Consider the following 16,159-nt stretch of genomic DNA (forward strand, 5'->3'; position numbering starts at 1 on the left):
TACAACATAAAATGCAATCTGATTCTTAACTTAAAAGGGTATACATTTTTCCCCCCTCTTTCTAAAAATAAGCCAGCTAAGTTTGGACCCTTTTTTGTAAAGAAATAGGGTTTAAACATTTTTTGAATACACATTTTGTAGAAAAAAAAGTCTATTACAAAAACAACATAAGAGAGCAGATCCTTCAAAAAAGACGTACCCTTTTGTGGGGTGATTTCTGCTGTCTTAGTGGAGCCACAATATTAATGTTTTACAAGCGCTGGCCTTCCATGGAAGCCCTCACTGCAGCAGACTTTTAATCACAGGTGAAGAAAGAATACCAAAGAGCCAACTCTGTTACAGCAATATATGTATTTATTAAAATACACAAAGTGCAGGTATACTGAACTCTTCGAAAATCCAAACACTGAACCTCGGAAGTAAGGTGATGCAGTCTACTTCCCGACTCCCACAGCTGAAGGAATGTGTAACTTGGGCAATTAAGAGGAAAAAAGCTTGAAAAAATTCTCATCACTTGTATTTCCTCTTCTTTCACCCTCACCTTCCAAAACAAAGAATACTGTGCAGGAAAAAGTCTGCTGGTTATGATATCTGTGAAGCTTATTTTCCTGAGTCACACACACAGAAATGGTAGTCACATCTGCATTTCACATTAGGATAAATGCATTAAAGACATTATTTAATAAAAATACTTTAAATGTTACTTAAACATTGATAAATGCTATTTCCAAGCCACTAACTTAATTTTAATAAATGCAATTTTAATGTTCAGTTTATGCCTATATGTTTTAACCAACAATTTTAAATAATTCACCACTTAAAGAGATACCTGTGCTTTAGGACAAATCTGCAAATTACTGAGAGAAAATATTTGTTTGTTCCATGCTGATTCTTTTATCTTAATACTTACCTACTTTCCAGAAGCAAAACAGACTTGTGAAACATTTCAGATTTTATAACTAACTCTTGATAGTCATGATATTAAAGAATATGATTAATTACAATTAGCCCCAAACATATCTAGAAAATGTTTTTAAAGGTTTTTTTCAAAATTTTTTGTATCAGAGATTATGGTAAAACATGATAGATTCCCTGAAGTTAGTAATAGCTGTGAGCCTGATTTACAGATAGTCCTGGTAGCTGCCCTTTGAGATACATTTCTAATTCTTTGAAAGTTTGGTGTGAATGGAAGAAGATGTATCATCTTTCCAAATCCTGTGAGGACTTTTTAATCCTACCCTTTATAGGACAGAAGCTGAGGCGGTCTTTAAATTATTTTGGCTTTATTGTTTGGGGTGTGCAGAAGCCTAACATACAATTTCTTTATGTACATTTTTTCAATTTCTATCATATGTATCTTCTTGGATCATCTGAGAGTGATCTCTGAAGCGCAAAGCATACGTTTACCCAGATGATTTGCACAGCTTCCATTTTGGAGCCCAGCTGTGGGCCACACTCGGCACCCTTAAATAACTGCTGACTCCGAGCTAGTTTGCTAGTTTGGTGAAAGAGGAAAGTTGTTTTTTAATACTGCAAAGCAGGATAAAGATGCCGACCTTTGGGACTAGAGAGAAAAGGACATGGAACGAAGACCCCCTTGCCTTTAACTCTATTCCCTACAGGAATTTTAAGAGCAACGTTCTTCGCAGAATGAATCTTTCTCTTTTCTTCCCTCCCTATGCCACAGGTTGGGATTTCTCTCTGTGATTTCAGCACAACTCTCTCCTTTCCCTATTTTGAATATTATTGACTTTTTCTTTATAAATAACTTTTAACTTGCCAGAGTGGCAACTACACTTTGTATTGACCATTAACTTTTCTCCCCCTTCTTTTTTTGAGGCTTGGAGCATCACCTATCACAGCTGGTTGACTTTCGTGCTGTTGATTTGGTCATGTACTCTTTGGATGATTCGCAACAGAAGAAAATATGCTATGATCAGCTCTCCTTTCATGGTTGTCTATGCAAATCTATTACTGATATTACAGTATATATGGAGCTTTGCACATCTGGAAATGAAAAAGATTCCAGGATTTTTGGAAAGGAAAGATCAAGGAGAACTTGCCTCAAAGGTAAGTGACTAGGAAAATAAGAAAACAAAACATTATAACCACAATAATCAAAATAATCATATCTAAGCAAAAACTTATAAAATAGGACCCAAATATTTACTGCTTTACAAAAATGAGTAGATAAGAAACTATAAGAAATAATTTATATTGCTTCAAGATCTCTATAATTTAAATGCAAACAAATAAATATTATAACATGCTTTTAGATTTTATTTAAAAATGACAATGCTTTCCACTCAAATTAAAAATACAGTGTAAGTTATTTTTAGTATAAATGATCGTATAGTACAGTGATTTTCAATGGATGTGCCTCAAGAATTTTTAAAACATGCACCTGACTATTTAATCAGGGGCACTGACCTCTCTTCTCTTAGATTGTCAAATAAAAGAATGAAACCCAATGCATCAATAGCCATCTGGTGTGAATGAATCAAAATTATACCTACTTTTTTGTTAGATTGACAAAAATGTTGTTTGGCGGGACACAGAATTTTAGTAATTAGTTTATGTGTGCTATGTGATAAAAAAAAGGTTGAAATTTACTGGTATAGTAGAAATTAGATGGATAAGTGGTAAAATAAAATGTAAAATATATAAAAGGTTAGAGGACTTTGGCATTAATTTGCAAAACAGGCTGGATGCAATGCTGTTTTCACTGATTATTAGTTAAAACATTTTTTCTCCAATTATGTCCTTAAGATTTTTCACTGCAAAAATTAAATAAGACATGCTTTTCTTTTTTCTGCTGATTATATAATATTCCTTCATCTGTAGTTAGAAAGTTCATAATCTTTCACTACCCATTTATTTTTATGGCTTATTTGAATAATTTTTACTTCAGAAGATTCAGTGCCCAACTTTTTTGTTTTGTGAACAGAGTAGTACACTCTAAATATACATCCTCTTTGTGTTGATGACTTTGTGTTAAGACAGTAAAAGTAACCATGTGTAATGAGGAATGAGTCTTGAAATCCTTCTCTAGGCAGAGAATAGTTCTCTGAATTTCATTTACATTACATGAAATTCACCTTTTTTCATGGTACCAGGCACCCCATAAAAAAGGCAATCAGAAATAAATGTGGTATAGAGTAGACTAAACTGAGGATTGGTTCTTATAACAGATTTTTTAATGAAAGCTATTGGGGTAAAAGAAAAATCCTAACAAGTGAATGCTAATAACAGAATTGTATCATAATCCCCATTCATGGACAATGACAACTTCATTCATTCATTTATTTCTTCATTCATATAAAACTCCCATGCCTACCCTACTGTCACCTTCTCTTCAAAGCCTACTCTAAAAGTCCCACATAATACTCTCACACATAAATCACCTTTATCTGACACTCTTTTCTTTTCTAATAATTTTTTTCTTTATTGATTTTAGAGAGAGAGGATGGGAGAGGGAGAGAGATGGAAACATTAATTGGCCACCTCCTGCATGCCCCCCACTGGAGATCGGACCCATAACGTGGGCATGTACCCTTAACAAGAATCAAACCAGCGACCTCTTGGTGTATGGGTCAACACTCAACCACTGAGCCACACCAGCTGGGCTGACACACTTTTTTTTATTCTCTCCCTTTCTGTCTTTCCCCTAAACACACACACACAAACCTGGTAAGTCAGTCTTATTAGAGTTATACAAAACCTTATCCCTTTTGTTACCAGAGGAAATGGGTCCTTTAGTGGCAGGCAAAGAATTTCAGGGGCACTCACATAGGAGGAGTTTTAAGTGACAGTGCAAAGATTTATTAGAGCGAAAAGTGACAAGTGGCAGTACAGTCTCAGAGAGGGAGAGACAGCAGGCAAGCTATAGGGTAGCAGCCACGTGGACTCAGGAAAGGAAGTTACAGAGGCAAAAGGAGAGACCTTTGCGTTGCTTGTTGCTCTCCTGGTTGCAGGTCTCATGGGACCCTTGGAGTTTAGGAGAAACAAAGGCAAAAATTATGTGCCAGAGAGAAGGAAGGGCACGGGCGTGCTCCAAGGAGGGCTCAGGAAGGCACAGGCTTTTTTTCAAACTACCCAATCTCCTTCCTGGCATTTTCCAGGCTTGTGCCTGTGCCCTTCCCCTATCCATTCTCTTTCTTGAGTTTTCCAGGAGTTTGTGCCCTTGCCCTATCCAATCATTTTCCAAAATTCTCCCAGGAGTTGCCCTTCCTTCTCCTTTTACGGTCACCATTTTGTCTTCTGTTCTTAGTAAAAGGATTCTCTCCCACTCCCTGTTAATCTGGTTGAACATTGCAGGTTACCATCTCCCCAATCTCCATGGCTGTTATGATAATTCCTTCTTCTTTTGTTAATGATCTAACTGCTTACTCTATGTGTAAATCCATTACAACCTGGCTTAAATACTGGTGAGACTTCTAAAAATGCATGTCATCTAACTAGTTGAACTACCTCCTGTCTGATCTAAAATTAACAGTTCTTTGCGGAAGGGGGATATTTTGGGGAAAATAAATGTATTACTTATGCAAAATGTTATTCTGAGAAAACTAAGGTCTACACTTATATTATACCCAGGAACTCACAAGAATAAATAAAATGCAAGCCTTTGTCATAGGTAATAATAGAACTACAAGATTATAAAATCTCTATCACAGCAACATTGGTCAAAGCACACACCGTTAACAAAGTACCAGATGGGTCACTGTGATAAAAAATGAGAGGAAAAAATAATATGGCCTGGGTTCTCAGAGGTCTGAACACTGCTGGTGGGGCCAGATGCAGCTTCTTTGCAGCATTCTTCAGCTCCCAGAGCATCTCGTTCCTGACTCCACCAAACTACATCAAGTACCACCTTCAAAACCTGGCTTTTAACTCACCTTCCCTGGGAAAGATGTCCCATCTGCCCCCAATTATTCCTACACACTCTGCATGTGCGTTAGAGAAACAGATTTCTTTCCCAGCTTGCAGCTACAGTTCAATTTGTTGTAACCTCTAGAAGTTTACTTCCAAGTTTTCAAAAGTATAGGCATGCTGGTTCTTGATTTCATTAGGTCTTAAGAATGTTGCCAGTACTTATTGGCACTGGTTTATGTTGAAGTAAATGATAAGTGGATATTTAACTGGGCAGTTATTCAAAGTGAAAATGACCCACTGATTTGCCTATTTATTTTTTTGTCTCTTTGATAAATATTTATTAAAATCCAACTAGAATAAAAAAAAAAAACAGAAACAGACATTAAAAAGTGTTAATGAAGAAGTAGAGAAATTGGAAACATCATATACAGCTGGTGAAAATGTAAAATGGTGCAGTTACTTTGGAAATATCTGGAAGTTCCTCAAAATGTTAAACAGAATACCATAAAACCACATGATTCCACTTCTAGGTATATGTACCCAGGAGAACTGAAAACCTGCATCTACACAAAAAGTTGTACTTGACCAGTGTCACCCCAATAAATTCAACAAAGTAAATTTTTATCAAGAGCTATTTCTTGCCCTGGCCAGTTTGGCTCAGCGGTTAGAGCGTCGGCCTGCGGTCCGGAGAGACCCGGGTTCGGTTCCCGCTAAGGGCATGTACCTTGGTTGCAGTTTGTCCCCGGCCCTGGTTGGTCGTGCGGGTGGCAGCCACTCGATGTGTCCCTTCACGTCGATGTTTCTCACTCTCTCTCCCTTCCTCTCTCTCCCTCCCATTCTATCTGTACAAAAAATGGAAAAATATCCTCGGGTGAGGATAAAAAAAAAAAAAAAAGAGCTATTTCTTTAAATGAATAGCTCTGGAATCATAATGGATGCTTATTCAGTACGCATAGTTGATTACTTTAATCGAGTAATCCTAATTGAAGTGTATTGGTCATATGTTATGGGCAGATAGGTTATTACTAATAGGTCAGATGTAAATATATTTTATCTTTATAGATAATTTGGCCAAGAGTAATGTCAAACTATATTTTCTCGATAAAATTGAGAGTAACCTTGTACTTGAATCCTCATAGTTGTGTTATTTATAATAGCAACACACAAAAATAGTAACAACTTAAAGGTCTATCAACTGATGAACAAGTAAAATGTCTATTTGTACACTTGAATATTATTTGGTAATAAAATGGAATGAAGTACCAATACATGCTACAACATGGATAAACCTTAAAAACATTATGAAGCAAGAAAAGCTATTTTATGTTTTTTTTTTTAATTATTTTATTATTTTTATGAATTAATTTATTTTTGTTACAGATGTTTCTCCTTTTCCCCCCAGTGATTCCCCCCCTTCCTCCTCACCCTGTCCCCAGCTTTGTTGTCCATGTCCATTGTTCATGCATCCATGCATATAAGTTCTGTGGTTTATCTCTCCCCTACCACCCTGTCTTTGGAAATTGTCAGTCTGTACCACACCTCCACGTCTCTGGGACTACCCTATTCCTCAGACTGTTATGTTCATTATATTCCACAAATAAGTGAGATTATGTGATATTTGTCTTTCTCCGCTTGGCTTGTTTTGCTTAGGATAATACTTTCCAGGTCCCTCCATGTCATCTCAAAGGATAAGAGATCTTTCTTTCATACAGCTGCATAGTACTCCATTCTGTATATGTTCCATAGGTACCACAGCTTTTTTATCCATTCGTCTACTGATGGACATTTGGGCTGTTTCCAAATCTTAGCTATTGTAAATTGTGCTGCTATGAACATGAGGGTACAGGCTTGGGAACATTGGTGTTTCAGGCTTCTTAGGGTATATTCCTAGAAGTGGAATCACTGGGTAAAATGGCAGTTCAACTTAAGAAAAGCTATTTTTAAAAGAATGCATATGTAATTCCATTTATATAAAATGTTCTGATTAGGCAATCTATAGAAGACAAAGTAAACTAGTGATGGGCTAGGGCTGAGGTGGGAAGAAAAGGGGATGCCTGTTATGGGGCTTCTGTTTGGGGTGATGAAATATTCTAGAATTGATTCCTGTGAGGGTTGTACAACTCTGAATATACTAAAAACCATTCAAATGTACACTTTAAATGGGTGAATTGTATGGCATGTAAATTATATCTCAATAAAACCAGCACAAAAAACTATTATGTGCCACGCTCTCTATTTCCAGAAGAACGAATCCCTAAAATCATGTGTTTATTTCCTAGCCCTCACGAAAACATTAATTTACAAATATTAATATATACATCATGCCCTGGCTGGTTTGGCTTAGCAGTTAGAGCATCAGCCCATGGACCAAAGGGTTGAGGGTTCAATTCCCGATTAAGGGCACGTACGTGGGTTGCAGGTTTGATTCTCAGACCCTGTTGGGTCATGTGGGAGGCAACCAACTGATGTCTCTCTCTCACATCAATGTCTCTCTCTCTCTCTCTCCCTCCCTCCCTTCGACTCTATCTAAAAATCAATGGAAAAATATCCTTGGGTGAGGATTAAAAACAATAACAATAACAAAAAAAGGGAGGTAGGTTTAAAAGCCAAGGGACGCCCTGGCCGGTTTGGCTCAGCGGTTAGAGCGTCGACCTGCGGTCCTGAGAGACCCGGGTTCGGTTCCCGCTAAGGGCGCGTACCTCGGTTGTAGTTTGTCCCCGGCCCTGGTCGGTCGTGCGGGTGGCAACCACTCGATGTGTCCCTTCACATCGATGTTTCTCTCTCTCTCTCTCTGTTCCTCTTTCTCCCTCCCAGTCTACCTGAACAAAAAATGGAAAAATTATCCGGAGAAATGTCCTCCGGTGAGGATAAAAAAAAATAATAAATAAAAGCCAAGGGACTTTCAGGCAAAATCAAGCAGGTGCTTGACTCTGTCTCAAATAGAAAGGTTTATTGAGTGACCCCCCCCCCCACATACACACTACACTGAAATGTGGAGAGCATATTGTATTTGTTGAAATGTATGTATATTCTAAATGGTGAATTAATTCTTTCTTGTTTTGCTAATTCTCTACTTTCAGATACTTTTCACCATTACGTTTTGGTTACTGCTGAGGCAGCACCTGACAGAGCAAAAAGCTCTTCGAGAAAAGGAAGCTCTTTTATCTGAGGTCAAAATTGAAACTCAGGAAATTGAAGAAAAAGGTAAATGAGTGTGTATAGTGTATGACCAGAGATTTTTGTGCTCAGCAGACTTACAAAGAAAGAGCCCCTGAAGTACATCAGAAGAGCCACTATGCTTCACACTAGGTGGAAGCTGGACACTCCTTTGGAGCAGCAAATAGTGTTGCCCTATGTAAGGTTTACAATACACATGACAGTTCACAGGAGCCTTGAAAATATTGTGTCATATGTTCCTCACAACAGTGATTCCCACTTAAGGGAAGAAGGAAGAAGGGACTGAAAGAAGTTAAATGATTTCTCTAAGGTAACAAACATTATAAGAGCTACCAAACAATCAGAATTAAAAATTGAAATAGTGGTTTCGATATGTGTTATTTTTGCCTATTTCTTTTTCCAGAACCTTTTGTACTTAAAGCTATCATGGATATTGGAAATGAAATAGGTGTTATAAAAAGATTAGTATAAAATATTGCCAAATTTATTTCTTTTAAAACATAACTCAGAAAGGTTATAAAAATTGACTGTGATTAGTTATACATGCTGCCTTGTTTACTAGAACAGTCTAAAATCATTCAAATCATATAATAACACATAAAATACATGCTTCTATGTCCTACACTCAACAATTTGTCAGAGTGTAGTTTTGCTCAGGGAATCAGCCTGGTATAACAGCACAGTCCTTTATTTTGAAGATGACGAACAAGACATACAAGTAGAAGGAGAGGCTGAAGAGAAGGAGGAAGAAGAGGAAGAGAGTGAAGAGAAGCATGAGAGTTTGAAGGAAGAGGAGGAAGAAGTGGAAGACGATGAACAGGACATCATGAAAGTGCTGGGCAATTTGGTGGTGGCCATATTCATTAAGTACTGGATCTATGTTTGTGGAGGAATGTTCTTCTTTGTCAGCTTCGAGGGTAAAATTGTGATGTACAAAATCATCTACATGGTGCTGTTTCTGTTCTGTGTGGCCTTGTATCAGGTGGGTAAACAATGGTCCTCTATTTTTAATACTCACCCCCATCCCAGGAATATATGTGAGCTTCCTTTGATGACATTCCAAAGTACAATAATCCCATGAACATATCATTTAAGTGATATGCAGTTCAAGCATTATATATTAAGAATTCTAAAATGGAGAGTGGCTATTTTCAGCTTGTTCATTATTTTAAAATTTTAAGTTCTTAAAAAGTAAAAAGAAAAAGTTCATGAGTTTTTCAAAAAGTATTGATGAAAAAAAGCCTATATAATTAAATTAAACTTAATAGTAATCTAAGTACAGTGTCTGAATAGCCTCAGATACTAGATGATACTCAGTTCCCTTGTTCTAGGCTTTGGAATCAGAGAACTATTGGGGTATGTATACATATACATGTGTAATTCATCAACTACTTTAGTACTTCATTAATTATAATGTATGGAAGATTATATTATAATGAATCAGCCTCTCAACAAATTCAGTTTTAACTGATGATAGAAATTTTAATTCAATGATAGAAACAAGTGCATAGTAAAATATTCTCTCAGGCAATCAACAAAACACACAAAGCAACTATAATAAACAAGAGTGTATTACATGTGAAGATAAAATATCTCAGTTGAACCCAGCTGCTGCGGTTCAGTGGTTGGGCTTCATCCCATAAACTGAGAGGTTCTGGTCAGGGCACATGCCTGGGTTGCAGGCTCAATCCCCAGTGTACAAGAGGCAGCCAGTCAATGTTTCTCCCTTACATCAATGTTTCTATCTCTCCCTTACTCTCACTCTAAAAAAATCAATAAAAACACATTAAAAATAAATAAATAGCCCTGGCCGCTTTGGCTCAGAGGTTAGAGTGTCGGCTCACAGACCAAAGAGGTGCGGGTTGGGTTCCAGTCAAGGGCATGTACCTCAGTTGCAGTTCAGCCCCCAGCCGTGGTTGGGGTCATGCAGAAGGCAAACAATTGATGTGTCTTGCTTACATCAATGTTTCTTCCTCTCCTTCCCCTTCCCCCTCCCCCTCCCCCTCTCCCTCTCCTTTCCTCCCTCCTCCCTCCCACTCCATCTGAAGATAAATAAAAAAATATCCTCGGATGAGGATTTAAAAAATAAATAAATAAATAATAAAAATTCAGGGAGGTGTTCTCTAATGAATATATACAGGCTTATGGTAAAGAGAGATGTCTTCTCTCTGTGGTGGTTTCATATTGTTAATCATAGAGTACCACTCTGAATTTCAAAACGGAGGCCGTTTTTTCCAAGCAATAAACAAAATGATGGCAATGTCTGTCATACTGTTCTTTGAGTGACTCCTGTAGACCATAGCTCATGCTAAGAGCCTTATAAACATTATTTTACCTTCTTAAAAACTCTCAAAGTAGTTACTTATGGAGGAGGAAACAGAAGCTTGGTATAGTCCCGCAACTTGCTGAAACACACAGTTAGCAACTTCTGGTAGCATTGGTATTCCAATCCATATCAATTCAACTCTATGAAGAACAGAACCTCAAAAACTAAAATTTATTTTCAAGTATTGTAAATATTATCATCTGTCTTAGTTTAATAAACCAGATACTTTTGCAAGTTTTTATTCTATAACCGATTTTTTTTTTCTTGCTTGTTTTTCAATGTCTGATTGACAGGTGCACTATGAATGGTGGAGGAAAATTCTAAAATATTTTTGGATGTCTGTGGTTATTTACACTATGTTGGTGCTTATCTTTATATACACATATCAATTTGAAAACTTCCCAGGCCTGTGGCAAAATATGACTGGATTGAAAAAAGAAAAGTAAGCAGTTTTGGTGTATAATGGAATTTAAAAGTGACAAATAGGATGAAGACTTGAATGCACATTGTTCAAAACATTTTTATGGAAGATTTTAGTAAAACATGATGTCATCAATGTCTATAAGTTCCTTGAGAACAGGATTTGTGTCGTGGTTATTTTGTATTCTTTCTATCTAGCCCTGATCTTGGCACATAGTAAGGACTCTGTGAATATTGACTGAAAAGCAAAGTTTCAGTTCCGTTTTAATGAAATAACATTTTCTAATGTCAATTTCATGTGAAACACACCTGCTTAGTACTTAACCAGTCATGTTTTCTGTTTTCCAAGTTGGAGCTCAGTTCTTCAGCTCTTCAGTAGGTTCATGGACTCATAAAGCAGCAGCTTCTCCTCTGTGATGTAGCTTGTGCTAAGATTTTAAAGAGCAGTTGATGCCACATTGAAAGAAATTTCTTTAAGTGCTTATAGATTAGTGTTTAAGAAATACTTTTTCTTGTGCAGGAGACCATACTGTCTCCTTTTCTGTTTCTTGAAATATCTGAAATTAGTTTAGAAATCCAACCAGAATTGTGCATAGAGTAAATAATACTTTGGTGGCTAAGAGAAAAGATGAAAAGAAAAGGATCAACATGTAGCTAGACTAACACATATTTAATATTTATTCAACAAATACTTACTGAATGGCCTCCATGTGCCAGACGCTCTTCTGTGCCTGAGAACACAACAGGAAGCAAGACGGACAGAATATAAGTCCTTAGCATTTCATATTCTAGTAGAGGAGACAAACCAAAAATAGACTTAATATACAAATGAATTAATTGTAAATTGTGATAAGAGTGTGAAGGAAATAAAAACAGGCTGAGGTAGTGAACAATAAGGTACACCAAATATAAATGTAGTGGTCAGGGCAGGCTTCACTGAGGAGGTGTCATTTAAATCCCACCTAAAGGATAAAGCCTTGAGGCAGGACAGAGATTGGCACATATGGGGAGCTGAAGGAAGGCTGTCCTGCCAGGAGTAAGGGAGTGGGGGGTAGAAGGAGAAGAGGTGGAAGAGGTCAGCTCGGCACCCAGGACTTGATGGCTTATTGGTAGTAGTGGTTGGTATTTCATTCTCAGTGAAATTTTTACAAATCTTTAAAGCACCCCTGACCAGCTGAGAAAAATTATGTGTTAGGAGGCAAGAGCAGAAATAAGAGAACTGCTCAGTGAGCAAGAGCAGAGACCCTGTGAGAGATGCTGGTGGCTCCCCCTGGAAACGGTGGCTGTAGAGATGGGCGACAGAGGTGCACAGAGTCAGGAGATGTTTAGGCAGTGAGGGAATGTGAATGAACGAGATTTGAAGGCAAACTTTCTGACTTTGGAATTTGGCACAGGCTAGACTGTTGTACCAGAGGAGACTTGAGTGGATAGAGGAGGTGGAGAACAGCTTGGCTAAGGAAAGCAGGGATTTTAAGAATACTGTTTTTTGTTGCGTTGTTTTTTATCCTTATTGTTGAAAGTATTACAGATGCCCCCCCCCCAAAGAATACTGTTTTGAAACACTAAATATGAAATACCTTTGAAATAACAAACATCCAGTAGACATTTCAGTACAAGAATCCACAGAAAAAAGCCTGAGCTTTAAATGCAACCATTTGAGTCATTAATGTAAGGATAGTTTTTATATCCCCAGGAGAGGTGAGATTTCCTAGGGGAAAACTAAGCTCCAGGAGGACTCAACACTGAGGCCTGGGGGCATTTCAGTGTCTGGAGGTCCAATAGAAAGGCAGGAGGTAGAGACAGAAGAGGATAACCAGGACAATGTGGGGGCATGAAGACCAGGATTGTTTCAAGAAGGACTAGAGGCAAAATTAAACAAAAATAAAGAAGCAGCCATTGAATTTGACCATATCAAGGTTGTTATTGACCACTGTGAAAGCAGGTAAATGGGACAGCTGGGCACCTGATGAAGGTGAAAGACTGTGATGTCATATAATGTGTCTTCATTGCCTAAGAAAGGGCCTTGTTTTTCAGGTATTTGTTTTTTGTTTTTTACAGGCTTGAGGATCTCGGCTTAAAACAGTTCACTGTGGCTGAACTGTTCACTCGCATATTCATCCCAACATCCTTTCTGCTGGTGTGCATTTTACACCTTCACTATTTCCATGATCAGTTCCTGGAACTCACAGACCTGAAGTCCATTCCCAGCAAGGAAGACAGCCCCATCTACAGGTGAGTGAGCGCAAGAAACACCTGCCTCTTGTTATCAGGAAAGCAGCCTTAATTCCCTTCCTGGCCACCTTGCAAGAAGCCAATACTCTTAGTTTCAACGTTGAACTTTGCATGAATATCAACCTGTGAGTGGAAAAAAGAAAGAAAAGAATGTGGAATATTTGATGACACTCTTTGAAACTAATGACTTACAACTGATTAATGTAAAGTGACCTTTGATAGTTGTTGAGCAGACTCAGAGTAGCTGTGTAAACTAAAATACTTTAGAGTTGGTGATGTATATTTTGTGTCTAGCTAATTCAAAGGATGTTTTCTATTGTGCTGACAACCAGTAAGGAAGTCCCTGTGAGAGCATGCCAAAAGATGATGGGCAAAATTTCCCCTTTGGTTTTGGGAATGAACTTTAGCTAACAGGGTAAGATCCACAATCTACTGGTAACTAGAATAACATTTAAGAAGAGAAAGTGAAGACAACATCTTTTATCAACATTCTGGTGTCTTCACAACAATAAATATAAAATGTTTACAAGTAACAGAGGGAATACTGCTCTCTCTGCCAATGTGTGTTGAAACCACAATGAATTATTACAAATCCCTCAGTCTGCTGTATCACAGGAAAATTGCCATCATTCTTCTAATAAATGTCAATACTGATTTTCTTTTCTGCTTCATTGTTAGCCTATGATTCAGTTTTTGGAAAGACACTTGTTCAGTAACTAAGGAAGCCAAGGCCTGATTAAGGAGTACAGATGTTACAGTTGAAAATTTTCCTTAACTCTTTTTCAAAGGAAAAAATGAATACATCAAAAGAAGATGAAACAGTATTTCATCATGCACTGTTTATGAAATACCAAACTGTCAATATTCTGCTGTAGAATGAGCTGGAATTTTGCATAACTCAAAAACACTTTTATTTCATGATGAAAAACATTTTATAATTTTAATATATTTACTTAGTATTTATTTTTCTTTTGTCTTATTGACCACATTAAATTTTCATTCTGAGCAGATGACTGTCAGTGTAGTGTGTCAGTGGCCCCCAACCCATAGAACCAAGAGGCATCAGCCAGACATTATTTTTTCTTATCCTATCTTCTCACTTACTAAGATAAGTGAAATAGTAAATTTCAGCTAAAACCTATCTCCTCTCAATGCCTCATTAGGAGAAGGGTGTGAATGGGGTAAGTGGCTGCCTTCGATGATAATACATTCAGAAACATAAAGTAGTTATTAGGCTAATGGGGGTGATCACTTTGGAAGGTATATAAATGTCTTATCACTATGTTGTACACCTGAAACTAATATAATGTATGTCATTTGTACTTATAGAATAACTGTTAAAAAAAATAAAAGTAAAACTGTAAGAAAAAGAGAAGTTTCCAGATTTTAGCTATTGTAAATAGTGCTGCTAGGAACATAGGGGTACATATTTCTGATTGGTGTTTCAGGTTTCTTAAGCTATATTTCTAGATGTGGGATCACTGGGTCAAATGCAGTTCAATTTTTAACTTTTTGAGGTAACACCATAGTGTTTTCCACAGTGGCTGCACCAGACTGCATTCCCACCAGCAGTGTACTAGAGTCCTCTTTTCTCCACACCCTTGCCAACACTTGTTGTTTGATGATTTGTTGATGGCAGCCATTCTGACAGGTGTGAGGTGATACCTCATTGTTTTAATTTGCATCTCTCTGTTGCTTAGTTGTGTTGAGCATTTCTTCATATGTCTCTTGACCATTTGTATGTTCTCTTTGGAGAGGTGTCTGTTAAGGTCCATTTTTTAATTGGGTTCTTTCTCTTCTTTTTGTTGAGTTATATGAGCACTCTGTATATATTGGAAATTAACCCCTTATCGGATATATCATTGGCAATTATGCTCTCCCATACAGTGGGTAGCCTTTCCATTTTGATGATTGTATCTTTTACTGTGCAGAAGCTTTTGAGTTTGATGTAGTCCCATGTATTCATTTTCTCCTTTGTTTCTGTTGCCTCTAAGTGATGTATCTAAAAATTCTGCTGTGTATGATGTCTGAAATTTTGTTGCCTACAGTTTCTTCTAGGATTTTTATGGATTCATGATTCACATTTAAGTCTTTTATCCATTTTGAGTTTATTTTTGTGTAGGGTGTAAGTTGATGGTCTAGTTTCATTTTTTTGCATGTAGCTGTCCAATTTTCCCAATACCATTTATTAAAGAGGCTGTCTACTCCATTGAATGCTCTTGTCACTTTGTCAAATATTAATTGAGCATATTGCCTTGGGTCTATTTCTGGGTTCTCTGTTCTGTTCCACTGGTCGATATGCCTGTTCTTGTGCCAGTACCAGGCTGTTTTGATTACAGTGGCTTTGTAATATAACCTGAAATCTGGTAATGTGATACCTCTAACTTTGTTCTTCTTTTTCAAGATTGCTGTGACTATTCAAGGTCTTTTCTGGTTCCATATGAACTTTTGAAGTATTTGTTCTAGTTAGGTGAAGTATGTCGTTGGTATTTTGATGGGGATTGCATTGAATCTATAGATTGCTTTGGGTAATATGGACTTTTTAATGATGTTAATTCTTCCAATTCATAAACAAGGTCTGTGCTTCCACTTTTTAATATCTTCCTCTATTTCTTTTTTCAATGACCTGTAGTTTTCTGCAAATGGGTCCTTTATTTCTTTGGTTAAGTTTATTCCTAGGTATCTTAATGTTTTTGTCACAATGGTAAATGGGATTGTTTTTTAGTGTCTCTTTCTGTGAGTTCATTATTGGTGTATAAGAATGCCATCAATTGCTTGATGTTAATTTTGTATCCTGCTACTTTGCCAAATTCATTTATTAAGTCTAGTAAATTTTTGATGGAGTCTTGGCATTTTTTACGTATAGTATATCATGTCATCTGCGAATAATGACAGTTTCACTTCCTCCTTGCCAATTTGGATTCCTTTTATTCTTTCTTCCTGTCTCATTGCTGTGCTTAAGACTTCCAGTACTATGTTAAATAAGAGTGGTGAGAGTGGACATCCTTGCCTTGTTCCTGTTCTTAAGGGAAATGCTTTTAATTTTTGCCCATTGAGTATGATGTTGGCTGTAGGTTTTTCATATATAGCCTTTATTATGTTGAGATATGATCCATCTATTCCCAGATTGCT

The 16,159-nt window shown here is 37.1% G+C and overlaps 1 protein-coding gene across 1 annotated transcript in view; it reads left to right on the forward strand.

Moving 5' to 3' along the window:
* PIEZO2 (piezo type mechanosensitive ion channel component 2) overlaps positions 1–16,159 on the forward strand; it is a 586,652-nt gene that overhangs the window by 455,914 nt on the left and 114,579 nt on the right. Inside the window, exons 13-17 of the mRNA XM_036245071.1 lie at positions 1,840–2,070; positions 7,953–8,076; positions 8,748–9,031; positions 10,669–10,817; positions 12,854–13,027. Of these exons, the coding sequence (XP_036100964.1) occupies positions 1,840–2,070; positions 7,953–8,076; positions 8,748–9,031; positions 10,669–10,817; positions 12,854–13,027 (962 nt within the window). The remainder of the gene's footprint in view (positions 1–1,839; positions 2,071–7,952; positions 8,077–8,747; positions 9,032–10,668; positions 10,818–12,853; positions 13,028–16,159) is intronic.

This window comes from Molossus molossus, unplaced genomic scaffold (genome assembly GCF_014108415.1).
Source record: "Molossus molossus isolate mMolMol1 unplaced genomic scaffold, mMolMol1.p scaffold_m16_p_6, whole genome shotgun sequence".
NCBI lineage: Eukaryota > Metazoa > Chordata > Mammalia > Chiroptera > Molossidae > Molossus > Molossus molossus.